At 46.6% G+C, this 27,825-nt stretch overlaps 1 protein-coding gene across 3 annotated transcripts in view; it reads right to left on the bottom strand.

Moving 5' to 3' along the window:
* man1b1b (mannosidase, alpha, class 1B, member 1b) overlaps positions 1-27,825 on the bottom strand; it is a 65,794-nt gene that overhangs the window by 21,286 nt on the left and 16,683 nt on the right. For 2 of the 3 annotated variants that reach the window (XM_084308924.1, XM_084308925.1), the window contains exons 5-10: positions 25,355-25,488; positions 19,120-19,235; positions 14,931-15,107; positions 8,872-9,020; positions 6,148-6,336; positions 1,074-1,264 (exon numbers count right to left, since the gene is read on the bottom strand). In XM_084308924.1, coding sequence (XP_084165050.1) covers positions 1,074-1,264; positions 6,148-6,336; positions 8,872-9,020; positions 14,931-15,107; positions 19,120-19,235; positions 25,355-25,488 — 956 coding nt within the window. The remainder of the gene's footprint in view (positions 1-1,073; positions 1,265-6,147; positions 6,337-8,871; positions 9,021-14,930; positions 15,108-19,119; positions 19,236-25,354; positions 25,489-27,825) is intronic. The other variant, XM_084308926.1, reaches the window with a different exon arrangement.

A 27,825-nucleotide genomic window follows, 5' to 3' on the forward strand; every position in this document is an offset into this window, starting at 1 on the left:
TAATAGATTGTCTTTTAATACACTTGTGCTGTTCAAGTTGGTCATGAGCTGTAAAACTCCTGTTTTTATACATAAACAGATTGTTTATAGTAATACTGTGCATGCTCATTACACTAGAGGTTCCAGTAGTGGGCAGCTTGAATGACCAGGTCCAAAAAACAAGGCTTTAAGGAGATCTTTTATTTTTAGAGCATTGACTCTTTGGAATAACCTGCCTCAAAACCTCTGCTGCATTTACAGTTTTTGTTTTCTGTTTCTTTGCTCACATGTCATTTTAGCTATCTTATTGGTTAGCTTCATTATGCATTGTGTGTTGAGTACTGACTTTTAATCATTTTGTTTTGCAACAATAATTGTTTTTGTATGTTTTTGTGTGTGGACCCCAGGAAGACTAGCTGGTTGCTATGGCACCAGCTAATGGGGATCCCTAATCAAATCAAATAAAATCATGCCACCCTGCAGGCATCTCATGCCACACTGCTCACTGGGCAGAGAAGGTAACACAAGAGTCCGTAGGATGGATGGCTGTTTAACCCATTAACCCTTTCACTACCACACTACCAAGTTAACCCTTGCCCTGTGACAATACAGAAGCTTAACCCTTTCACCGCCACACAACAAAGGGTTAACCCTTTTCACAACCACACTACAGAAGGTTAACCCTTTCACTACCGCACTACAGACGGTTAACCCTTTCACACTACAAAGGTTAACCGTCTGTAGTGCGGTAGTGAAAGGGTTAACCTTCTGTAATGTGGTAGTGAAAGGGTTTAAAGACCGGATGCAACATTTGCGTACATGTTTCAGATCCATCAGGGGAGGCGCCGTGCCGAGTGGATCAAACATTACAACAGTCAGCGGTACAGAGCCCCGGACGAGCCCCCGGCTGGCTGCCCGGCCCTGGGGCATAGCTGAAGCCCAGACAGACGATCTGGGCCGCAGCGGCTGTGTATTAGTGTCAAGAACCACCACTATATGACGGGGCTGAGAGAGGAATTTGGGTTGGAGGAATAATCTAGGAGGAGAGAGGGCTTCAAAGAAGACACAAAGAGAGAGCAGACAGTCAGACTCACTGGCTCTCCTTCTTGCCTCCCTGGATCCACTGCTTGAGCAGGTACTCGTAGTAGCTGTCGGCCCGGGCGCCCAGCGTGTAGGTCCCCTGGTGCGTGAACTGACCGCTGTTCGTGTTGATGAACATGGGCACCAGGCCGTCCAGCTTGCCGTCCAACTTGTGGACCTGGTTCATCACCTCACCCACTGCAGCCTGGGGGGTCAGAGAGGACAGAGAGGGGGTTAGAGAGGACAGAGAGGGGGGGGTTAGAGAGGACAGCCTGGGGGTTAGAGAGGACAGAGAGGGGGAGGTTAGAGAGGACAGCATGGGGGTTAGAGAGGACAGAGAGGGGGTTAGAGAGGACAGCCTGGGGGTTAGAGAGGACAGAGAGGGGGAGGTTAGAGGACAGCATGGGGGTTAGAGAGGACAGAGAGGGGGTTAGAGAGGACAGAGAGGGGGGAGGGTTAGAGAGGACAGCCTGGGGGTTAGAGAGGACAGAGAGGGGGAGGTTAGAGAGGACAGCATGGGGGTTAGAGAGGACAGAGAGGGGGTTAGAGAGGACAGAGAGGGGGTTCGAGAGGACAGCCTGGGGGTTAGAGAGGACAGAGAGGGGGAGGTTAGAGAGGACAGCATGGGGGTTAGAGAGGACAGAGAGGGGGTTAGAGAGGACAGAGAGGGGGTTAGAGAGGACAGCCTGGGGGTTAGAGAGGACAGAGAGGGGGAGGTTAGAGAGGACAGAGAGGGGGAGGTTAGAGAGGACAGCATGGGGGTTAGAGAGGACAGAGAGGGGGGGGGGTTAGAGAGGACAGAGAGGGAGAGGTTAGAGAGGACAGCCTGGGGGTTAGAGAGGACAGAGAGGGGGAGGTTAGAGAGGACAGAGAGGGGGAGGTTAGAGAGGACAGAGAGGGGGGGGGGGGTTAGAGAGGACAGAGAGGGGGAGGTTAGAGAGGACAGAGAGGGGGGGGGGTTAGAGAGGACAGCCTGGGGGTTAGAGAGGACAGAGAGGGGGAGGTTAGAGAGGACAGCCTGGGGGTTAGAGAGGACAGAGAGGGGGAGGTTAGAGAGGACAGAGAGGGGGTTAGAGAGGACAGAGAGGGGGGGGTTAGAGAGGACAGAGAGGGGGGGGTTAGAGAGGACAGAGAGGGAGAGGTCAGAGAGGACAGAGAGGGAGAGGTTAGAGAGGACAGAGAGGGGGTTAGAGAGGACAGAGAGGGAGAGGTTAGAGAGGACAGAGAGGGAGAGGTTAGAGAGGACAGAGAGGGGGGGGTTAGAGAGGACAGAGAGGGAGAGGACAGAGAGGGAGAGGTTAGAGAGGACAGAGAGGGGGGGGTTAGAGAGGACAGAGAGGGGGGGGTTAGAGAGGACAGAGAGGGAGAGGTTAGAGAGGACAGAGAGGGGGGGGTTAGAGAGGACAGAGAGGGGGGGTTAGAGAGGACAGAGAGGGGGAGGTTAGAGAGGACAGAGGGGGGGGGGGGTTAGAGAGGACAGAGAGGGGGGGGTTAGAGAGGACAGAGAGGGGGGGTTAGAGAGGACAGAGAGGGAGATGTTAGAGAGGACAGAGAGGGGGTTAGAGAGGACAGAGAGGGAGAGGTTAGAGAGGACAGAGAGGGGGGGGTTAGAGAGGACAGAGAGGGAGAGGTTAGAGAGGACAGCCTGGGGGTTAGAGAGGACAGAGAGGGGGTTAGAGAGGACAGAGAGGGAGAGGTTAGAGAGGACAGAGAGGGAGAGGTTAGAGAGGACAGAGAGGGAGAGGTTAGAGAGGACAGAGAGGGGGGGGGTAGAGAGGACAGAGAGGGAGAGGTTAGAGAGGACAGAGAGGGAGAGGTTAGAGAGGACAGAGAGGGGGGGGTTAGAGAGGACAGAGAGGGAGAGGTTAGAGAGGACAGAGAGGGGGGGGTTAGAGAGGACAGAGAGGGGGGGGTTAGAGAGGACAGAGAGGGAGAGGTTAGAGAGGACAGAGAGGGGGGGGTTAGAGAGGACAGAGAGGGGGGGGTTAGAGAGGACAGAGAGGGAGAGGTTAGAGAGGACAGAGAGGGGGGGGTTAGAGAGGACAGAGAGGGGGGGTTAGAGAGGACAGAGAGGGAGAGGTTAGAGAGGACAGAGAGGGAGAGGTTAGAGAGGACAGAGAGGGAGAGGTTAGAGAGGACAGAGAGGGGGGGTTAGAGAGGACAGAGAGGGAGAGGTTAGAGAGGACAGCCTGGGGGTTAGAGAGGACAGAGAGGGAGAGGTTAGAGAGGACAGAGAGGGGGGGTTAGAGAGGACAGAGGGGGGGGGGGGTTAGAGAGGACAGAGAGGGAGAGGTTAGAGGACAGAGAGGGAGAGGTTAGAGAGGACAGAGAGGGAGAGGTTAGAGAGGACAGAGAGGGGGGGTTAGAGAGGACAGAGAGGGGGGGGGGTTAGAGAGGACAGAGAGGGAGAGGTCAGAGAGGACAGAGAGGGGGGGGGTTAGAGAGGACAGAGAGGGAGAGGTTAGAGAGGACAGAGAGGGAGAGGTTAGAGAGGACAGAGAGGGGGGGTTAGAGAGGACAGAGAGGGGGGGGGTTAGAGAGGACAGAGAGGGGGGGGTTAGAGAGGACAGAGAGGGGGGGGTTAGAGAGGACAGAGAGGGAGAGGTTAGAGAGGACAGAGAGGGGGGGGGGGTTAGAGAGGACAGAGAGGGGGGGGTTAGAGAGGACAGAGAGGGGGGGGTTAGAGAGGACAGAGAGGGAGAGGTTAGAGAGGACAGAGGGGGGGGTTAGAGAGGACAGAGAGGGAGCGGTTAGAGAGGACAGAGAGGGGGGGGTTAGAGAGGACAGAGAGGGAGAGGTTAGAGAGGACAGAGAGGGGGGGGTTAGAGAGGACAGAGAGGGGGGGGTTAGAGGACAGAGAGGGGGGGGTTAGAGAGGACAGAGAGGGGGGGTTAGAGAGGACAGAGAGGGGGGGGTTAGAGAGGACAGAGAGGGAGAGGTTAGAGGACAGAGAGGGGGGGGTTAGAGAGGACAGAGAGGGGGGGTTAGAGAGGACAGAGAGGGAGAGGTTAGAGAGGACAGAGAGGGGGTTAGAGAGGACAGAGAGGGAGAGGTTAGAGAGGACAGCCTGGGGGTTAGAGAGGACAGAAGGGAGAGGTTAGAGAGGACAGCCTGGGGGTTAGAGAGGACAGAGAGGGGGGGGTTAGAGAGGACAGAGAGGGAGAGGTTAGAGAGGACAGCCTGGGGGTTAGAGAGGACAGAGAGGGAGAGGTTAGAGAGGACAGCCTGGGGGTTAGAGAGGACAGCCTGGGGGTTAGAGAGGACAGAGAGGGAGAGGTTAGAGAGGACAGCCTGGGGGTTAGAGAGGACAGAAGGGAGAGGTTAGAGAGGACAGCCTGGGGGTTAGAGAGGACAGAGAGGGGGAGGTTAGAGAGGACAGCCTGGGGGTTAGAGAGGACAGAAGGGAGAGGTTAGAGAGGACAGCCTGGGGGTTAGAGAGGACAGCATGGGGGTTAGAGAGGACAGAGAGGGGGAGGTTAGAGAGGACAGCCTGGGGGTTAGAGAGGACAGAGAGGGGGTTAGAGAGGACAGAGAGGGGGAGGTTAGAGAGGACAGCCTGGGGGTTAGAGAGGACAGAGAGGGAGAGGTTAGAGAGGACAGCCTGGGGGTTAGAGAGGACAGAGAGGGAGAGGTTAGAGAGGACAGCCTGGGGGTTAGAGGGGACAGAGAGGGAGAGGTTAGAGAGGACAGCCTGGGGGTTAGAGGACAGAGAGGGGGAGGTTAGAGAGGACAGCCTGGGGGTTAGAGGACAGAGAGGGGGAGGTTAGAGAGGACAGCCTGGGGGTTAGAGGGGACAGAGAGGGAGAGGTTAGAGAGGACAGCCTGGGGGTTAGAGAGGACAGAGAGGGGGAGGTTAGAGAGGGCAGAGAGGGGGAGGTTAGAGAGGACAGTCTGGGGGTTAGAGAGGACAGCCTGGGGGGTCAGAGAGGACAGAAGGGAGAGGTTAAGCAATGGAAGAGGAAACTGAGGACTGGAAGCACTGGTTGGAAAGATCCTTCTTCTTATTATATATTATATAATACATTAATGAATGAATGATTTTATTTAGGTCTTCTTTTACAAAGAAAAACCATTTCATAATAGAAAATTTATAAATGAAAATGACCAAAAAGGTGTAGGCTGAAGCCAAGGCTTATAATTGCCTACCCTTTTTACATTACATTATTTACAAAAAAAACATAATTCATTACATAATTTAGCAAAAACAAAAGGTTACAAAAGTTTCATAGTTTTATATACAAAATGTATACATATTTATTTATTTGTTTTTCATCAATATATATACCTTTTTGTATGATTTTAATACAGTTATGTTATAATAAAATATAAGTAGGATAATAATAAGGTTTGATATCTATGTATCACCCTATATTTGAATAATTTCTTATATCAAATTACACATTTTTACTTCTTTGTCACAGTTATTCCATAGTTTTACCCCTTTAACAGATATACATCGACTTTTTATATATTTGTCCTTGCCTTTGCGATATTGAATACACAAGTTCCCCTAAGTTTATACCGGCTCTCTCTAGTTTGGAACAACTCCTACAACATTTTATTTTTTTAAGCCGTTGGCTATTTAGAGCTATTTTATTTTATTATTCAATATTTTGATGATCAACTTGGTCAGTTATGAGTGTTTTTAGCTACAGGGTACACAGCTATGTCAGCTGCGCTATGTGATGTCAGCGTACAATTTCACCAGTCTTAGATGGATATGCTTTGTGCCTCCGTAACAACGACAACCTGGTCCTGAACGTATAAAATTGGTGAGGATAATTTTGTTTTCCCATGATCATTTTGTCCAGTATAAGTCGTCTAAATTATTTATTATTTATTATTAGTTATTTAAAAATATTTTCCGGTAGTGATAAGTCCTTAAAACTTCATTTCCCATTAGTTACAACTGCAGAAATAGCTACAAATCTGATGCCCACTCCCTCTCCTCTCGCTTCTGAATGAACTACCACTTTGTGAAAACACCCCACGTCCAGTAAGGAGGCCTACACTTTCCTGAAGGAGACGGAATAAGTAGAAAAAGTCAAACAGAACCGAACTGTGTGTGTGTGTGTGTGTGTGTGTCACCTGGTACTGTGGGTCCTGGGTGAGGCGGCTGAGCTCTCTGAACTCCAGCTGGATGCTGGTGACCTCGGCCACAGTGCTGTCGGAGGTCCAGCGGGGCGGGTGGGCGATGCCCTTCCCGATGTTCACGTCAGAGTACGGGATCTTGGACGGCGTGTTGAAGGCCGGCATCAACCTGGAACCGATGTCTTTCTGCAGACGGGATTTGCAAAGAGGTGACGTGAGTGAGCCCACATCGTCGTAGGTAGTGATGCACCGATGTGAAAATTGTGGCCGATACCGATAACCGATATTAATATTGCTGTTCTGGCCGATACCGATATTTACAGATGTTGATATCTCTGTATAGAAAACACTTTTTTTATGATAATCAAATAAAGAGCTATTTTCCAAAACGCATTTTCTTTTTACTTTTGTAACTTATTTTCAGAAATGACTGATATTTTTGAAACTATTTAAGGCCAAAACATGTATTAAAAAAAAGAATAAAAGAAATAAAAAAAAAATCATTTTGAATTTTTTTCTTGTATCGGCCCATATCGGCCCTATCTTGATATCGGACCGATATACCGATGTGTAAAAAAAAACATCCATATCGGCCGATATTATATCGGCGGCCGATATATCGTGCATCACTAGTCATAGGTGTAGGTGCTCGTTTAGCAGTTGGTCCGAGTCATTTTGATGAATGGAACTCACATGAGCAGCAAGTAGGCCATGAAAACAAGCGTCAGTTCAGTTCAGTTATTTATTTTTTTCGGGTTTTGGACACATACCAGCTGCTATTGCAGCATTGTCCAATTGTCCGAAAAGGGCTAGGGAGAATGAATGAATGAATGAATTTATTCACACACACACACACACACGGTATATTACATATACATATCTTCATGTGAAAACATCACCGTCAAGATTATGGCGTGTGCCAGGTCTCCCAGGAAGCTATTTAAAGCTTTTGGAGGGAGCCTGATCACAAATATAAACAAATAAATTATAAACAAACAAAAACATACAACGTGGGTAGGCTTACACACCTACCTACTAACATACATACAACATAGATACATAAATACAGACAATTAATATACCTAATTATGGATTCTATTTAGAGATATGATTTAAGCAGTTCCTCTTTCAGTGATTTTTTGAAGGTTGTGATGGATTTTGACAGTTTCAGCCTCTCGTCTCGTAGAAGCACTAGGCTTGTCGGGCCCTACCACTGAAGACTTACGTTTCTTTTTTTTCATTTACATACATAGTACATACATAGTACCACATATAGTACACATTACAGTATAGTATACCTGCAGTATATAATAGTATTTATTACATGGCGTTTTCACATTCGCCGAAATGCTTGCTTGTGATTGGTCAATAGCGCTCGTCAGAGGTCCGTTATGTAAGGGATAATGTATAGCTACGAGGTCATTGTCGCAAAATAATTGACCGACACGGAGTTTAAAATACCGAGCCGCTTCGGCGAGGTGTTTTAAACGTCAGTGAAGGTCAATTATTTTGCGACAATGACCGAGTATAGCTATACATTATCCCGCTTATTACATGGCTAACTTACTAACAATATACCTAATTCATTTTACATCGACTCGCAACACTGGTTCTGGCTGCGTTCTGGCTCCGCTCGTCGCTCCGCCCCCTGTCATCGCCGGCAGCAGAACACCGGCAGTGTCTAATTGCACTGAAACAGTGTGTGTCAGTGGGCTTGATTGCGAACAGCTGCGCACAGCGGTCATTATTGTCCCACAGCGGTCATTATTGAAAAATAATGACCGCTGTCGGGGGGCTATTGACCAATCGCAAGCAAGCATTTCGGCGAATGTGAAAACGCCATGTAATAATACTCGATAACGGACCTCTGCCGAACAATAATGACCGCTGTGCGCAGCTGTTCGCAATCAAGCCCACTGACACACTGCATCAGTGCAGCCAATCAGACACACCTGCCGGCTGCACTGACAGCGGAGTGTGTGTGACGATGACGGCGGAGCCAGAACAGAACTGCGTCTGCATTTGATCTCGTCTTGTCGATGTAAAATGAATTAGGTATATTGTTAGTAAGTTAGCCATGTAATAAGCGGGATAATGTATAGCTATACTCGATCATTGTCGCAAAATAATTGACCTTCACTGACGTTTAGAACACCTCGGCGAGGCGCCTCGGTATTTGAAACTCTGTGTCGGTCAATTATTTTGCGACAATGACCTCGTAGCTATACATTATCCCTTACATAGTATATAATAGTGTATACAACACATATAATGTGATGAGATATATAGTACATGATATATACAATATAATATAGTACCATAATATAATAGTATATAGTGTAAATATAGTTTAATATAATATACAAATTAATTACAATATGATAATATAATGTAATATGATATAACGTACAATACAGTATCATATCTATTTTTTTATTAGTTACCCTAGGCCCTGAGGCAGCCTGGTCTGTGTGTCTGTGCGTGTGTGTGTGTGTCTGTGCGTGTGTGTGTGTGTGTCTGTGTCTGTGTGTGCGTGTGTGTGTGTGTCTGTGCGCCTGTGTCTGTGTGTGTGTGTGTGTGTCTGTGCGTGTGTGTGTGTGTGTCTGTGTCTGTGTGTGTGTGTGTGTGTGTGTCTGTGCGCCTGTGTCTGTGTGTGTGTGTGTGTGTGTGTGTGCGTGCGTGCATGTCTGTGTGTGTGTGTGTGTGTGTGTGCTGACTCACAGCCTTCTCCAGGAACAGCGAGTCTCCGCTCAGATGGTAGGTGCTCAGCAGACCGCCCAGGATGCGGATGGTGCTCTCGAACAGGTTCACGTCCACGTTCTTGTTGAAGGAGAGCTCCGTGGCGACCCACGCCTTCGCCTCCTCGAACTCTGACCGGGGTTCCCCCACAGACATGGCAACATTTTATTCAAAGTACTTTTCCAAGAGCACTATTTTTCATAAAAAAAAAAAAAAAAAGGGCATTCAACCCTTTCAACAATACCACACTACAGAGAGTTAACCGTCTGTAGTGTGTGGTTGTGAAAGGGTTAACCTTATGTAGCGTGGTTGTGAAAGGGCTATCCCTTTGGTAGTGTGGTAGTGAAAGGGTTAAAATGATTCAATTCACGTTTAAACGCTGTTCTGTATCGTATCGCTCTCGCTCGGCATCGCTCTCTGCACTATCTCGCATATGTGCACGCGCACTGAATAAAGACCACAATGTACCTTTAATCCCAATATTCGTCTGACCACACCCCTATCAGCTTACCCATATAAGCAGGGGTGGGGCCACCCACTCGCCTCCTTTTCGCTTTCACCACAAGGAAGAAGTGCCTCGGTAGATCCCCACACTTGACACCATGATGGAAGAAATTGGATTAGGAACAGCTTTGGGAAACAAGGATACGTTGACATCATATCTTTATTTTCTCTCTCACTTTTGTCGAGAAAATACGGCGATATTGTCTTCGTACTGGAGTGTCTGGAAGATGTTGATCATTCTAAAAATCCTCCACCGGTTTTCGTATTGGGAGCACGCCGCTGCATGCTTCTCAACTGCAGTTCCTTGCTGTGTTTGTTGGGGTGAAACCTGTCAGGCCACAGCTGAACTGTCGGACATGCCGCTGTTGTGAGAAGCGGTGCGTTCCAGGTTGGGTGAGTAGTGTTTTGCTGGCAGGCTCCACTTGTCTGTTAGTGCTATGGGGGCTACTTGACAATGTTTATGGAAACCGGCCCCAGGCTAGGGTCCTTTGTTCAGCCACCTAGGCGACAGAAGGCCTTGGTCTGAAGACCATTATAGTTTTAACTAGTGGGCCGCGACCATTAACACTGGTGATCCCTGTGTGTTTTGGACAAGTGGATTCTCTCTGTCACCGTGTTAAGGCCCCATCTTTCATATCCAAATGAGAGTATTCCTTCACGAGGGGATATGTGCATAGGATGTGCGATAGCGGCAGATCCATGTTCAAAGTCAGCTACAGGCCAGTTGGTATTGTGCTGATTCCGTCGGGTGTTGGTAAAATCACCGTTGTGAAGCGGTGTTGACATCTTGTTTTCTCTTTTCTCTTAAAAAGTGAGGAGAGGTTCAGAACGGCGGCCTGTCTGGGTGAGTGTTATGTCATTGTTTACAGGTTCAATTGATAGCTGCTTAGCTTACGGTTAGCCAGTCAGCTGTTAACTGCTGCGTTAGCCTGCTGGGATCGCTGCATGGCCTGCTCAGGTTGGGCCTACTGTTAGCCAGTCAGCTGTTAGCTGCGGTGCTAGCATGTCGTGATCGCTAGGTAACGTTAGCTTGCTGCTATAGGCCATGGCCTGGCGCGGGGTAGCTTAGCTTCTCGCGCGCCGCCGTGGGCTCGCTTCTGATCGCGTGCGTCGTTAGCTCGGCGTCTCGCGAGCAGAAGCAGTAGCACCCGAACGGTTGGAGCGGCCGTTAGCTTGATGCTATTCTGTTGAACGTGCTTTGATTTTAACATGTTTTACACTCTTGACTACGACGTCATCCTTGACAGGGGATGTTTCGTCGACCCTGCCCTGAGCCAGGACGGCAAGGTTGCATCAACAAAGGACTGTAGTGCGGGTTGGAGCGGCGACGCTGCCCAGTTCGAACAACACAGGAGCGGCTGTGTTCCTACGGTGTCTGTGACTGCACTTCGCTGATCTACGTTCCGGGTAGGAACAGGTTTGACCAGACCTTATAACACGTTTTCTGGTTTTACTTTTCTAAATGTATTGTGAATAACGATGTTTTTCCCAAAACGTGTGTTGCTGCAATGCATTTGGGATACGGCGCGGGTTATGTGTAAGCTGTTTTTGTCACTGGCAGTTAGCTTCTCCGTGCAAATCGGGATGTAATGATCTGGTTGTTGTGTGAGAAACATCATGGTGTTTATATGTACTGTGTACTCACAACTAAGGTAACTAACCTATGAAGCTATGCTTGGTGACAAGTGAGTAAAAGAATGTTCTTTTCTCAGCCTGTGATGACAATGAACAGTGTGTTCACATATTAACAGGTTTTCCTGTTTTAACTGGCCGTATTGAGGGTAAAATAAGAGGATTGTGTTTCCCCCCGGTTCCCTGGGGACTTTTTCATCCTCCTATCAGACATGTTTGTGCACTAATTGTGTCTTTTGTGTGGTAGGGATGCGATGTAACTCTTAGCTTGATTGCTGAGGTTGTGCTAAATCTGCTGGAGAAACTTTATTTTCCTAAAAGAAAAAATGGTTTGGTCGCTGTCATGTGTGCTTAGCAAGGCCTGTGGCCGATACTAATCGAGAATGATGTATTCTCTCATTGTGAAAAACGGCGTTCCTCTGTTGAGTGTTTTTTGCCATTTTTTGTAGGTGATGATGGGTTGTGTGTGTCATGTGACCTACAACTGGGTTGGACTGGCCACAGAAGCACATGTGTATGTTGGACCGGGGCTCTTAGAGCCCTCTCTATTCTGTGTTTTTCCTTAGTAAAAATCAGATAGCAGGTTAGCTCATGCGCTGTGTGGAGCTGTCAAACGCTTTTTTACATGGCTCAAGGTGCAATATATTCTTTTCAATCTGTACAGCTCGCGTGGGAAGTCTCTCTGGGGATCCCCGTCTCCTTCCTATGGGAGGGTGGTGGGATGTAAAAATGTGAACATTTTTTACCCCGGCTGTGTAGACTGGGATACATACTGTTGATGCTTCCTTCTTTTCTATTCCAGAAGTGTTGGAGTTAGGGAGTGTCACACCCCTCTTGTCGTTCCCCTGGGCGCCTTGGGGATTCAATGACAGGTCTAAATAGCCTGTTCATTGATGGGGGTGTGTCCCGACGCACGTATAGTGCTAGCTCGCTGTAAACAGGCGATTGACTGGCACGCCTTGGTTGCTTGTGGTTGAAACAGCGTTTTTATAAAGCAACTGAGATGGGGGTTTTTCCTCTTCCGACGACCAAATCCCATGACCTGGGTTGGTTTTTCGACGGATTCTCGTTCATGTCTGGGGGATGATGACGGAATGGATCTGAACATATGTAGAGGGGTCTCACGCCCTTGGGGTGGGCCACCAGGCGCGGTTCGCCCGAACGTCTGGGTGGCGCCTTCTTTTCATGTTAAGATCAACACGCATATCTGCCCTTCTCCTGGAGTAGGCATGTCGGCGTGGTTAGGGCACGGGACTGGTTCTGGTCACGCTGGTCCAGATCAGTTGAACCCGTTGTCCGCCGGGGATGCAGATCTGCTGTTCTGGTACCCTGAGGGACTTGGGCTTTTTTCAGGGGGAAAAATGCCAGGTCGGTCTGGGTGTCACAGGGTTAAGCGCTATGGAGACCCTGGTTGGGTACGTTTTTACTCAGCACTGTCGTAATGGCTTACAGCCATGCCATTCTGTACACGCTCGATCTCGTCGGATCTCGGCCGCTACACAGGTTGGTCCTGGTTAGTACTTGGTTGGGAGACCGCCTGGGAATACCAAGTACGGTGTGCTTAGGGGCTGGTTCTCCATTCTTTTTCGCTCCTCTCTCACGCATGGCGATGAGGGGCCTGTGGGGGTGGTTTTTTTACCTCCTCTGGTGACCCTGTGCTTCCCGTACCGCCAGGCCCGGTCCGAAGTAATGTTTCGTCGACCCGTAGGCCTGGGTTAACCTTTTTTGAAAACTGAAACACTTGTACTGCGGTATAGCCGGTGTATACCCGCAGGTGTGTTTTGGAGTTTTTTCTTGAGGGGTTATAGGAACAACCACCGCATTGGGTAACACCGAGGTGGTTGATTCCCTGGTGTGTTGGAGCAGTGTCAACTCCCGGGTTCACCGGTTGAGGGTGCCCCTGCACGTTCATGACGTCTGCCAATCGTGTCAGCCTTCTCTGCCTCGACCCCTCTGGGTGGGGTTTTTTAAATGGAGGCTTGGTCATGCAACACCGCCAGCTTACGCTCCTTCCGCCGGGGCGGCTGTGTTCAGCTGTCCCCTCTGGCGCCTGTCTCGTCCGCAGTCTCCAGGCTAGGGTTAACAGCCTGTTGCCTGGTTTTTCCCCGGTGCACTGCCTGCTTCCGTTGGTTAACCTTTTTTGTGTGCTTACGGCCATGCTGACTGCCTGTTCTGCAGGGTCAGTGTGCCAGGCGGTGTACTATTGGGGGGACAGGGCCCGCTCGGCTTACGGCCATACCAACCTGAACACGCCCGATCTCGTCCGATCTCGGAAGCTAAGCAGGTTCTGGCCTGGTTAGTACTTGGATGGGATTCCGCCTGGGAATACCAGGTGCAGTAACTGAGGGGCCTTTGTCCGAATACGCTGGCGATGTGGGGGGCGGGGCACTACGTGCCCACCTGGTGGGGTCTTGATGCTGGCATCATGGACTTCTCCGGGCCCCCATTCTAGGGAGTCCAGTCCTTTTGGTGGGTCTGGGTCTTCCTTCGTGCTCCGCTGCTACGGCCTTGCCACGGGGTTGGGTTTGCCCTTGACCCCGTGATTCTGGGGGCAGTAACGAGGTTGTTCCTCCGTTCGTTCCCGGGTGGCATGCGTGTTGTGCGTGTGTGTAGTCGTGGGGTCAAGCCACGGTCTGCTCACCCTGTGCGTTGAGTTGCTTGAGTGCCTCTTCGCACGGTCGGGTCCGTCGCCCTCCCGTGAAGCCCCTAATAGGGGGGGTGCCCGCCATTAGGGTGGGTCGGGGGGGCTCGGCCCTCCCTGTTCTGATGGTTTGTGGGGGGCTGTCAGCGGGGTGTATTTGTCGGCCGTTGGCTCTCGCTCGGCCTCCCTTGTGCAGAGAGCGATGCCGAGCGAGAGCGATACGATACAGAACGTTAGGTTATGACTATAACCAAGTTCTGTTAGTATAGCGAAGCTCGGCATCCGACGCCGCTGCAGCCTTTGACCTCGCCTTGTGGCGAAAGCTTGGGAAGGAGGCGAGTGGGTGGCCCCACCCCTGCTTATATGGGTAAGCTGATAGGGGTGTGGTCAGACGAATATTGGGATTAAAGGTACATTGTGGTCTTTATTCAGTGCGCGTGCACATATGCGAGATAGTGCAGAGAGCGATGCCGAGCTTCGCTATACTAACAGAACTTGGTTATAGTCATAACCTAACGTTTTCTATAGAAAGAATGTTCTCAATATTTATGGCTTAAAACCAATTTCCGGACAATTAGTTACACTTAAAAAAAAATGTCTCGATTCAGAACAATTTGATCATGGATGAACAACACTTTCAATGCGAATGGTTGATTTGAATTTCAAGGACTTTTTAAGCACCTTGTTAAAAAATTGCTGTTTTCAAGGAATTCCAGGCCTTGACTTTTTTTTTTGGTTAAAAAAAATCAAGCACTTTAACCCTTTCACTACCACACTACAGAAGGTTAACCCTTTCACTACCACACTACAGACGGTTAACCTTTCACTACCACACTACAGAAGGTTAACCTTTCACTACCACACTACAGAAGGTTAACCCTTTCACTACCACACTACAGACGGTTGACCCTTTCACTACCACACTACAGAAGGTTAACCTTTCACTACCACACTACAGACGGTTGACCCTTTCACTACCACACTACAGACGGTTGACCCTTTCACTACCACACTACAGACGGTTAACCCTTTCACTACCACACTACAGACGGTTAAGCCTTTCACTACCACAATACAGAAGGTTAACCCTTTCACTACCACACTAGACGGTTAACCCTTTCACTACCACACTACAGACGGTTAACCCTTTCACTACCACACTACAGACGGTTGACCGAGAGAACAAACAACTACATGAAGTGATGCGGCTTCGGGGGGGAAATTGCAGTGGAATCTAACAAAGTGCAGGTGAACGAAGTCATACCTTCTTTCAGGCCAAGGATCCACATGGTGTCCAGGGAGTCGACGAGCGTCAGACCCAGGCCGAACCACTCTCCGAAGGTCTTGGAGACGGGCCGGAGCTCGTCGTGGCCCCAGGCGAAGTCCTTGTAGCCCTTCCACGCGTGTCTGAAGGCCTCCCGCACAGCCTCCTGCTGCACGGCTACCGGAAAAAACAAACACATTCACCCCAATCACTGTACCGTCCAAGTCTGTGATCCAGAAAGGAGTGACCTATTTCGGTACAAAAACGTTTCAGTACAACAACAATTCAGTTTTATTATTATTATTATTTATTTTTTTAAACTACAGTTACAGCGGGACCACTGGGTTGGAACGTTCAGTCACCAGCAACATCTTCCATCAGAAGAAGAATGAACAAGACTCCACCAGCAGGTCTCTTCCATGCCTAGCAACATTAGCTAACTAGCCAAACGGTAGGGATAATAATTAGGGATAATGTTAACACTTTGAGTGCCAGCCACAAGAAATCTCGTTATTTCATGCCATGCGTTGAGTGCCAATGACGAGAAGTCTTGTTTTTTAATCGTTATTGCTTTTATTAGCGATATCCATTCATTTTTCATCAATCTAGCCTCATGTTACCATTGGGACTGGCTCTGAGCTCGAACAGGGAAAATACCGCCCCCTATCGTCTCCCGGATGGTAATGCATCCATTGGATTGGACTCAATGGAAATGGATGAGAAAAGAAAACTCTCAGAACAGCGTGGAATATGTGTTTCGAGTACCTAACGTTGGATCAATAAACGCGATCGATATTTGGAATGGCGATCAGGAATTGGAATAATCTTTTTGCAGAACATCTGATGTGAGGTAAGGAATCTATTTGACCAGTCTTGGGGTAATCAGAGATTTTTTCACATATATCTCAACGTGTCCCCTATCTGTGTATGTGTGTCTGTGTGTGTGTGTGTGTGCTGACCAGGAAATAGATAATCGATTTTCAGCCCGCTTCTCTAGCGTGCATAAGTACACATATGTGACTCAGCATCGTCTAGGCCGACTTAGTGCGGCAGGGTACATTCCTCAGAAATCGCGAAAATATCTCACATTTCAGATAATGGGTCAAAATAGAAATATTGCATTTTTGACTGCTTTGAAATCTTCTTTATCTTATTCCTTATTTGCAAAACTTAAATACAACTTGTAAATGAGTTAATTATTGTTAGATTGTCCAACAGTATTGTGTGTCAATACTGTGGCAAAAACTACAAGCAAGGGCTTTACGCTGGGTGTGGTCTGTGCGCGTGTCATGCTTTAAATGCAGGGTACTTAGCGAGGTGTTGAAAACACACACAAGGATAGCTCTCCTTTCTTAATAGCAGAGAGAACGAAAAACACACTTATCTTAACGTTATAAGTTATAGCAACTTAAGTTGTGACAAACGCCAGTGTCTATTACGCGCGTCACACTGATCATAATCATCATCATCATAAAATGCGAATCGGGTCGTATTGTCATTAAACAACATTAAAACACATTTAGAATGTCACGAATTTTATGAGCGAACGAATTTCGTTCGAGTGGATTTATTGCAACCTAATGCCTAAAGCATTTTGTATGAAAGTATTCTGTACTTCTGTATGACAACTATTAAAGAAACTTGAAAACTTGAAACATGCTTTATTGTCATTAAACATCCACTTGTAAACAGCTGTCCTTATTTTAATGTTGCGCTTTGTTATTGCGTGGCTTAAATCCGCGGCAGTAAGCCTGATAAACAAGATGCGCTATTGGTCAGGACATTAAAACACATTTAGAATGTCACGAATATTATGAGCGAACGAATATAGTTCGAGTGGATATATAATTCAAAAGGGAAAACTTAGGTTAGACGCGTGTGTATAATAATCTCTGTGTCTCTCCTGCTCTCTCTCTGGCTATCTTTTACGTGTATTTACATCTAAATGCTTATTGGTCAGGCAGCCACGGCGGTGACGTCATTAAGTTGATGGCCATTGATGGGTATTATAAACAGCGTTTTGACAGTGCTCTGCTGATACCCGATAGTCACCATGGAGAAATCTCGTGTTATTTTAAATGATAATAAAATCTTGAAACTTGATTTGTCTTGTTTACATCAGGGTCCCCCATTTTCCTTATAATACATTTACATTTAGTCATTTAGCTGACGCTTTTATTCACTTTTAGACTTACAAGGTCTGTACGACAAGTCATCAGGAAGGGCACAACTCTATCAGCTGAGTAACAATGTTCATCAAAGTGTTGAGTGCTACAGTGTAGGTTAGTATATTAGGACAAGTATAATACATTATATAAATACTAGGTCCATAGGCCTAATACTTGGAGATTGCTCATCACTGGGGCATGTCATAGAATACAGTGTAATGACAGAGTTGCACTTACATAGCAGGGAAATATAATTCAACCTCCTTCCTAAAAATAATAGTCTGCTCTGGTACACTACTGACATTAAAGACCACTTATTAAATTAAATTAAAACAGACATAATCCTTTCACTACCACACTACAGAAGGTTAACCTTTCACTACCACACTACAGAAGGTTAACCTTTCACTACCACACTACAGAAGGTTAACCTTTCACTACCACACTACAGACGGTTAACACTTTCACTACCACACTACAGAAGGTTAACCTTTCACTACCACACTACAGACGGTTAACCTTTCACTACCACACTACAGAAGGTTAACCTTTCACTACCACACTACAGACGGTTAACCTTTCACTACCACACTACAGAAGGTTAACCTTTCACTACCACACTACAGACGGTTAACCTTTCACTACCACACTACAGAAGGTTAACCTTTCACTACCACACTACAGAAGGTTAACCCTTTCACTACCACACTACAGACGGTTAACCTTTCACTACCACACTACAGAAGGTTAACCTTTCACTACCACACTACAGAAGGTTAACCTTTCACTACCACACTACAGACGGTTAACTCTTTCACTACCACACTACAGACGGTTAACCTTTCACTACCAAATCAAATAAAATCAAATTTATTTATAGGGCCCGACAACACACGTTAATGTCCCCATGGGCCGTACAGATCTTCTTTAAACAAGTCAAGAAGAAAACATAACAATAAGTCAAGAACAGAACAAGAACACCATAAGGTGCAAACATTTTTAGATGGATGCAAATAAATGAAAGAATGCAAGCACTCCCAGACATACCCCACGCGAAGGTAAGGAAAAACTCACTAAAACCTAACAATAGGGAAAAAAGCTCCACAGGCAGTGTGGAGGAGAGAAACCTTAGAAGGGCCATTCAAGGGGAGATCTCCCTTCTTAGATGTTGGTGATAGTAGTGTTGCAGACGGACAGTTGGTAAGCATGCACTCATGTGTGTAGTGGAACACAGATGAGTGCATGCAATAGCAACTGTACATTTTGAAAAATTAAAGATAGAGCTAATAGCGATAGCAACTGAACATTTTGAAAGATTAAAGATAGAGCTGATAGCAATCTATTTGAGGCACAGGGGCGGCGCAAAGAGGGTCACGTCCTCCCCGTCTACACTACAGAAGGTTAACCTTTCACTACCACACTACAGAAGGTTAACCTTTCACTACCACACTACAGAAGGTTAACCTTTCACTACCACACTACAGACGGTTAACTCTTTCACTACCACACTACAGAAGGTTAACCTTTCACTACCACAATACAGAAGGTTAACCTTTCACTACCACACTACAGACGGTTAACCTTTCACTACCACACTACAGAAGGTTAACCTTTCACTACCACACTACAGAAGATTAACCCTTTCACACTACAGACGGTTAACCCTTTCACACTACCACACTAAGGACGGTTAACCGTCTGTAGTGTGGTAGTGAAAGGTTAACCTTCTGTAGTGTGGTAGTGAAAGGGTTAACCGTCTGTAGTGTGGTAGTGAAAGGGTTAACCGTCTGTAGTGTGGTAGTGAAAGGGTTAACCGTCTGTAGTGTGGTAGTGAAAGGGTCAACCTTTTGACGTGTGGCAGTTTCTGTATTGTCGCAGTGAAAGGGTTAACCCTTTGGTAGCGGGGTAGTGAAAGGGTTAACTGGTTTACGTCCACAATGTGTCCAGGTGGTATATATATATTTATATATATATGTATGTTTGACGGTGTCAGCGGGAGGCAGCAGCGTCAGAGCACTCGCCTGGCGTCGGAGGGGACTTCTCCTCCTGGCCGGTGGGTGGGTCTTCATCCTTCTTCTCCCCACGCTGGGTCTCTTCAGTAGCTCGGCCAGCGCCGATCACAGCTCCGTTCTCCCTGCTGAACACAAGTAAGACATCAGTTCCGTCCCATTTCAGTACGAATGAATGAGTTTAATTTATTTCGAACATAAATTAAAAACAAATGAAATAAATAAAAAAAATATTAAATAAAACAATAAGTAATAAACAGATAAAAAAAAAAAACAAGCAAAACAGTAATGTTTGAAAAGGAGTAGGATGAAGTGTAAACGTATGTATTCCTACCCCCTTCACACTCTATTATCTTATGCAACTCATATTAGCTCATTTTCATACAACCCAAATTTCCACACTATGAAAAGAAAATATTATGAAAAGAAAATACTATGAAAAGAAAATATCAGTAATAATACTAATGATAATCCCGCCGAGCACTACAGGGACGCCAGGGCTCAAGCGGTCAACACAACGCCTCCTCATCCATATACCTCCGAGATATAATCCCTTTATATGTTTTTTTTAAAGTAATTTATATTTGTGCTTTTAATTCCACTCAAACCATTCCAAAGATTCACTCCACAAGCTGAAATACACATACTCTTCATTGTTGAACAGCCTGTTTCTTGAAATGTAAGTGTAAGACGTTACAATGTAAACCGAACACATACTGCTGTCGTGTCAGAGGGAGGTAATTGCCACTTTCTCTCCTTTTTTTTAATCCCCATTTTCTATTTTTCTCCCATCCCAATTTCGTATTATCCAATTCTACCCTCCCCCGTCTCGAACGCTGCTAGAATAATGCCTCCCACTGGTTGGCTGTAGTGAGGACAGAAGCCTTGCATCACGTGTCCCCTCCGGTACACGAGGAGGCAGCCTGTCGCATCTTTTCACCTGAACAGCGCAATCTCTCAGCGGCGAGGAGTAACGTGTGGGAGGCTCACGCTGCCCCCGTTGCTTCCTGATTCTGCTGCGCAGGCGCACCAACCGACCTGTAGGAGTCGCTGTCCACAACGTCCGATCCCCACCCACCGGCTTTCCCACCCCTAACACTGCCAATTGTATTAGTATGAACGTCCAGCCAAGCCGGAAGCAACGCAGAGAGCTGGGCTCGAACCCAGCATCTCCTGCATTAGTGGCCAGCCACTTTCTCTCCTTGAAAATATAATGATCGAACAATGATCTGTATTGAAATTAACTTTGTAAATAAAAACAGAGATTTCCTTTCCCGTTTACCAGTAATTTTGTCTTTGATAATGCATGTGGGGTTAATTGGGAAATTGCGTTTCACCGAAGGGTTTTTATTGCTAACCCTAAAATGACCGGATGTTGCAGGTGACCTGATTTGCAAGTAGAGCTGCCGCGGTATTGATGTTTTCCTTACCGCACAAATTTGCAAAATATTTCCTACCGCCGCGGTTATTACCGCACGCACACAAAAAATTGAAAAAAAAAGTTTGAATGCATTTTTTTTTTTGTAGTAGTCTACTCTTTATAGCATATAGCCTGCCTCTAGTCTAAATGTCTATCTTTAGAGGATGACTTTGCAGCATGAATATTGTTTGGGATTCGGCAAGCACGCATTAGTTATTGAAAGTGAAACACGGATTCGAAGTTTCCCCTCTGGTCGTGCGCCGTTCACTCGGTGTCGCGGGCAGGGGTGGTTACCCCCCCGACCCTTTCTTATTATTATTACTATAAAGTTACTACTTTATAATAAAGGCATTCGTTTTGTGGCATTAACATTATATAGTTATACGTTCAATAACATCAGCGTATTTACCGGACCATAGCAAGGCAAGCGTTACTCAATTCATATCTCAGTTCCTTTCTTTGCTCAGAGCGTGCTGAGTTGTCCCATTCTGCGGTCTGTTAATAAAGTTTTCAATCAGACAAGTGTATAGAACGAAGGGCTTTTATTATAACATTCGTTGCAGACAGTAAAATCATTATGTCTCGTTTAGTACTCCTGAGGAGCGATGGTAGTCCACTCCGGCGGGGAGCTAAAGCTAACGTTATTAGCCGTATTGTGATGAGCTCTGATCAATGGCTGACATTCAGGACGTAAAAAACTGCAGGACGCTCCAGTCCAACGTGTGACGTGTCTCTCTTCTGACCAATCAGTGGTCTGCAATGTTTCACGTGACTTTTCTGGTACCCAATAGGGTCGCTTGGAACCTCGATAGAGGAGTAGGATATATCTGCAGAGCCGCAAGCCCAACGAGAGGAGGGTACTTTATTATTATTATTATAAAAAACAGCTGTGATGCGGTATTCAGCCTACTCTGCGGTGGCCGTGATGTAACAGCGATACCGCGGTAATGCGGTAATCGCGGCAGCTCTATTTGCAAACGCTAAACTATTATACAGAGAGAAATGTATTTTAGAAGGGCTTGTTCACGGGACAAAAAGCCTGCATGAACACAGGCAAAGCTAGGAGCCATCTATTAATAGTCCATTAATTTACCCACAGCAAAGACTGGAGGAAATACATCCCCTTGAGAGGCCTATTGAAAAGCATAGTATACAAGCCTCATTGTTTAGTTTACCAAGCAGCCATTACAAGAGCTATACAAAAATAAATCGAATTCCCTGTTAATTTTGCCCGTCCATGAGATGTTCCGTTTTAGTAATCATAGTGAAATAGGGCAATAGAAACACTAGAACACTTCAAACACATGGTGTGTGTTTGAAGTTACAGTAGGCTCTGACAGCAGCAATGTGTTTGATATTTTGTCTCTATATTTCTATATAACTCTTCAACATCTGGCAATGTGCTAACTGCTACAACCCTTCAACATCTGGCAATGTGCTAACTGCTACAACCCTTCAACATCTGGCAATGTGCTAACTGCTACAACTCTTCAACATCTGGCTAACTGCTACAACGCCTCTACATCTGGCAGGCGCCATTATTATATAGACAGACAGCTGCGATTCTGAGAGGATTACTCTGGTTGACTGTGTGTTGACAGGTGGACTTTTGGGTTAACCCTTTCACTACCACACTACCAAATGGTTAACCCTTTCACTGCGACAATATATAAGGTTAACCCTTTCACTGCCACACGACAAAGGGGTAACCCTTTCACAACCACACTACAGAAGGTTAACCCTTTCACTACCACACTACAGACAGTGGTAGTGAAAGGTTAACCTTCTGTAGTGTGGTAGTGAAAGGGTTGCCACAGAAGATGTCACGACCATCACGGGAGAAACTTCAACTCTCCTTTTTCTTCATCCCTTCCTCTTGTTTTTGACATTTTGCAGTTTTAGCAATTTCTCAAATACAAACTGATGTAAGTGAACCTTCCGAGATGGCAACGGCCACCATCTTTAGCAGCCACAGAAACATTCAGTCATTTGCATGGATTTTGCAAAGAGCAAGTGTGAGAGAATAATCGCCTCCCCCCTCAAACAATTCCCCAGCCATGTTTCAACCCCCCCCCCCCCCCATCCATTAACCTTTTGTCTCTCACCTTCAACCCTCCCAAACCATGTCCCTCCCCCCCTTCCTCCTACCCCCCCCCCCCCCCCCCATCCAATCCTATACTCTCTCTCACCTAGACACACCCATTCTCTAGGATCTATAGGGAGGTGTAGTGGTTACTTCCTGGTCTATAGGGAGGTGTAGTGGTTACTTCCTGGTCTATAGGGAGGTGTAGTGGTTACTTCCTGGTCTATAGAGAGGTGTAGTGGTTACTTCCTGGTCTATAGGGAGGTGTAGTGGTTACTTCCTGGTCTATAGGGAGGTGTAGTGGTTACGTCATTGTTGTTTCGGGCCGGTCCACCTCGCTTAAAATCGCCCCATTGCCCGTTTCTAAATCGTCTCGTTTAAAACAAATAAAGCATGAACATTACATTAGCATGGTGTACCTTTCTGTGCGTATTCATCCACAATCTATAGCTCAACATGAAACAATTAGCAATTAATCATGAAATAATTACGTCAAATTTTATTTCAACCAAAAATGCTTAAACAATAATGTTAGTGATAGAAGGGAACTCATTTTGTGCAAAAATGGAAGGCTTGCCAATGTTCATGAGGCATAATTATTACAATAGCCGATAATCCATTTTCCCAATGATAAATCCCTATAGCCTATGGGTGGACCTCGCGGGCGGTCCAGGGTGACGTCAGACTACATCTCCCTATATAGATCAGCGTTTCCCCTATCTCAGGGGGCCCGTTACGAGACCCCCCGGGGCCAGGGACTCGCCGGGTTTCTCAGCCAATTATCCCGGGTTGTAAGCTACTAAACCTTTGTCAACTACGTCGACCTTTGTCTGAGTAAATCCTTACTCACATCAGATTCACCCACACAAGGATCAGTCTATTAAATGGTAAATGGACTGCATTTATACAGCGCTTTTATCTAAAGCGCTTTACAACTCATGCCTCACATTCACCCATTTACTCACACGCCACAGAACCATGCAAGGTGCCACCCTGCTCATCGGGAGCAGTTAGGGGTTTTGCTCCAGGACACTTGGACGTTCTTTCTTTCTTTCTGTTTCTTTTTTTCTTTCTATCCTTCTGTTTTTCTCTCTTTCTTTCTTTCTTTCTTTCGTTCTTTCTTTCTTTCTTTCTTTCTTTCTTTCTTTCTTTCTTTCTTTCTTTCTTTCTTTCTTTCTTTCTTTCTTTCTTTCTTTCTTTCTTTCTTTCTGTTTGTCTGTCTGTCTGTCTGTCTTTCTTTCTTTCTTTCCGCTTGTCTGTCTTTCTTTTTTTCTTTCTTTCTTTCTGTTTGTCTGTCTTTATTTTCTATCTTTCTTTTTTTCTTTCTTTCTTTCTTTCTTTCTTTCTTTCTTTCTTTCTTTCTTTCTTTCTTTCTTTCTTTCTTTCTTTCTTTCTTTCTTTCTTTCTTTCTTTCTTTCTTTCTTTCTTTCTTTCTTTCTTTCTTTCTTTCTTTCTAACGAGCATTCGCTCACTAGTGCAGGCAGCCAGCCAGCCCAGCTGTAATGTTCTAGTATAACGAGCTGGGATCGTCTGCAGCCGTCAACAGCCGCGCTCCGTTCCCGCGGGGAAACGATGATACTGCCGAGGGAAACCATCACAGGTATCTTCGATGATGTGTCTGCACTGTGAGCAGGGGTGTAAAGTACTCGAGTAATTGTACTTTGTTACAATACTTTAAGTACTGTTTTGGGGGATTTGTACTTTACTCGAGTATTATTAGGTTTGTATACTTGCACTTTTACTCAATTACATTTCAGAGAGAAAAAATACATACTTTTTACTCCTTACATTTAAAATGCAGACCTACAAAGTACAAAGTACAAATCTCGCAGGTCCAACAATTTTAATTAGTATATTTGTTTCTCTGGCCGAACTAACGTTAACGTTATTAATCCTGCGGCCGCGCTTTATTTAAAAACAGCCAATCAAACCCCCATCAATGGAAAATGAACCCGCCCATACCCATGCTGATTGGTCCTTGTGCAAGACTAGAAAGCGGGGATCTTTGATTAAACACCTGCTATCAGAAGAATAGACAGTCAGAACAAAAGTTTTTACTTTTACTTTTTAGTACATTTAAAAGTAGAAACTTTTTCACTTTTACTCAAGTGTGTTTTTAGCCAGATACTCTTACTTTTACTTGAGTACGATTTTGAGACGGTACCCATACTTTAAATTAAGTATTTACACCCCTGACTGTGAGGTTGGGTCAGTGAGAAAACTGACCATCTCTGCAGTGGCAGCTGTAGCCTATTAGTATTACTGATGGTCTCCCAAGTAGTCCTAGCATTTCAAATAGATGTTCTTATGGATATCTTATTAGGCATACAACATATGGTCCTTACCGAAAACAATCCTTTTGCCAAACATATTAGGCCTGGCAGCTTTTTTTTTTTTTTATTATTAGTAATTTAATTAATAACAAAATACATTTTCGGGCAAGTGAAGATGACCTTTGGACAAGTAGAACATGACCTATACTTGCCCCAATGGGCAAGTGCTTTTGAGGGCTTAGTGTCAACCCCTGCTTTAACCCATAAAACACCAGACCCTTGGTATCATATTTCAAGTGCTCTTTCCAACCCATTAGTTACCTGTATCTTTATGACATTTCATCTGTGGACTACATTTTGCTCAAAAGTATGGGTCTTATAGAGCACATTGCCGGCTGGATGAGCGAGGGCCTGAGTTGGCCCCCCAGCCTCCAGTCGTGGGGCTCCTGCTGCAGAGGTCTAAGATCTCACCTGTGGACTCCCTCTTTCTTCTCCGCTGGTCCCTGGTGCTCCTCCACCTGTGTGTCCGATGATGCATTTCCTTTCTTGTGAAGGCGGTTGTGGAGGACAGGTGGTCCTCGTTTCTTAGGTGGCCTCCTCGGTTTCTAAAAGGGAGCAGGTGAAATGTAGCGAAGATTTCTTTTAACCATTTAAAATTCAGCTAAACTTAATTTCCAACAAGCAAAAAACGAAATAGCTTTATATCTGTATCCTAGATCAATGATATACATGTATTACTTATCAGTTGTTCACATTGCCTTGTTTAAAGCAATATAATATACCTATATGAACAATGGAACTGTGGCAGAATAGTAAACCCCCTCCCCCATCCATTCACCTCTCACCTGAAACCACCCCCCCTCCCCATCTCCTAACTGACCCCCCTTCCTTACCACACCCGTCACCTCTCACCTGAAACCACCCCCCTTCCTTCCTTACCACACCTGTCACCCGAAACCATCCCCCTTCCTTCCTTACCACACCTTTCACCTCACAAGGAAAGATGAAATTACATCCTAGAGGCAAATCTTTCCTGTGACAAAATGGCAACCAAAAAAAGTCAACCAACGAACTCGATTCTTGTACCGGATCTCCTCTCTGGTAAACAAGAATACCCTGAAGACTCTGGCAGGAGCACTCATTCAAGGATACTACGACTATGCTTGCACTAAAAACAAGATTACAAACATCACAAAACAAACTGGTCAGTCTACTACTTGACCTTACTCCTAGAACCCAGCTCACCCCTGCCCACTTTGACAACCTAGGATGGCTTAGAGTAGACGACAGAGTACAGCAACTTGCAATGGGCCTGGTCTACAAGATACTGACTACACCACTAAGGTGCCCATGTACATGTCAAAATACTTCCCAAAGGTCAGTGAATACCACGACCACAACACCAGAGGGAGTTCCACAAATCATGTTCAACCCAGATTCGGCACAAACAAGGGACTAAACACGTTTGGCAATTATGCCACAACATTGTGGAACGCCCTACCCACAGCTGTAAAGGAATGTGAATCACAAAACCGCTCTCCAAGAACACCTACGGGAGGCTGCAAACCCCACCCCCCCCACCCCCCCAATGTACAGTTTGTAGTGTCAATAGGGGTACAAGGCCACCCAGAAAAAGCGGCATGGGACGAGTTAACTTAACAGGTGAGGTAACGTGGTGTCAGGAGAGGAGCGCACAGCGGCTGAAGTGAAGAAGAAATGGGCTCATGTGAAATCAGAGTCCAAAGAAATGATCACAAAACACAGGAGAGAAAAGCTGACCACTGGAGGAGGAACAGGAGAGAGAAGCTGACCACTGGAGGAGGAACAGGAGAGAGAAGCTGACCACTGGAGGAGGAACAGGAGAGAGAAGCTGACCACTGGAGGAGGAACAGGAGAGAGCTGACCACTGGAGGAGGAACAGGAGAGAGAAGCTGACCACTGGAGGAGGAACAGGAGAGAGAAGCTGACCACTGGAGGAGGAACAGGAGAGAGAAGCTGACCACTGGAGGAGGAACAGGAGAGAGCTGACCACTGGAGGAGGAACAGGAGAGAGAAGCTGACCACTGGAGGAGGAACAGGAGAGAGAAGCTGACCACTGGAGGAGGAACAGCGGGCTCAGGGTTGTCTGAGGTGTGTCAGCTGCTGCGTCCAAACACATCCAGCGTCTTTTCAGCAGTCCGACGCTGCGCTCGACGGTGGAATGAGTGCGCGCGTGGCTCTCATTGTAGGCCACCTCCTGCTCCGTCTGAGGGTTGGTGAGTGGGGTCATGAACCAGGGGGGCAGCAGCGCATATCCGCGATCTCATTAATAAAACAAGTCATTTGAATAACAGAAGCCTACTGTTGCTGGAACGATTCATTAGGCACATATACAGTACGTACCAATTAGCCAATGTGTCTCCAGCGTCTCCTTGCTCGAGGTGCACACCCACTGTTCTGTTAGATGTAGGAGTCATGTGACCTCAGAGCTGTTCTGTTAGATGTAGGAGTCATGTGACCTCAGAGCTGTTAGATGTAGGAGTCATGTGACCTCAGAGCTGTTCTGTTAGATGTAGGAGTCATGTGACCACAGATCTGATGTAGGAGTCATGTGACCTCAGTTCTGTAAGATGTAGGAGTCATGTGACCTCCTGGGAAGTGGGAGACTATGTTGAGCAGCTGGTTCTGAGCGATGCAGATGATTTTTGAGCGTTGATGGAGTGGTATTGCTTTCTGTTGATATGGAAACGCATCTGGGGAGGTTGCCTTGATGCGCACGTGTCCAGGGTGGACAGTACCTGGACGTGTGGTGGCACAGGGTGTGAGCATCTGGTCCGGCTCCTCAGTGCTGCTGGCTCCAGGGTGGACAGTACCTGGACGTGTGGTGTCACAGGGTGTGAGCGTCTGGTCCGGCTCCTCAGTGCTGCTGGCTCCAGGGTGGACAGTACCTGGACGTGTGGTGT

The sequence above is a fragment of the Notolepis coatsorum genome (assembly GCF_963971535.1).
Source record: "Notolepis coatsorum genome assembly, chromosome: 2".
Taxonomy (NCBI): Eukaryota; Metazoa; Chordata; class Actinopteri; order Aulopiformes; family Paralepididae; genus Notolepis; species Notolepis coatsorum.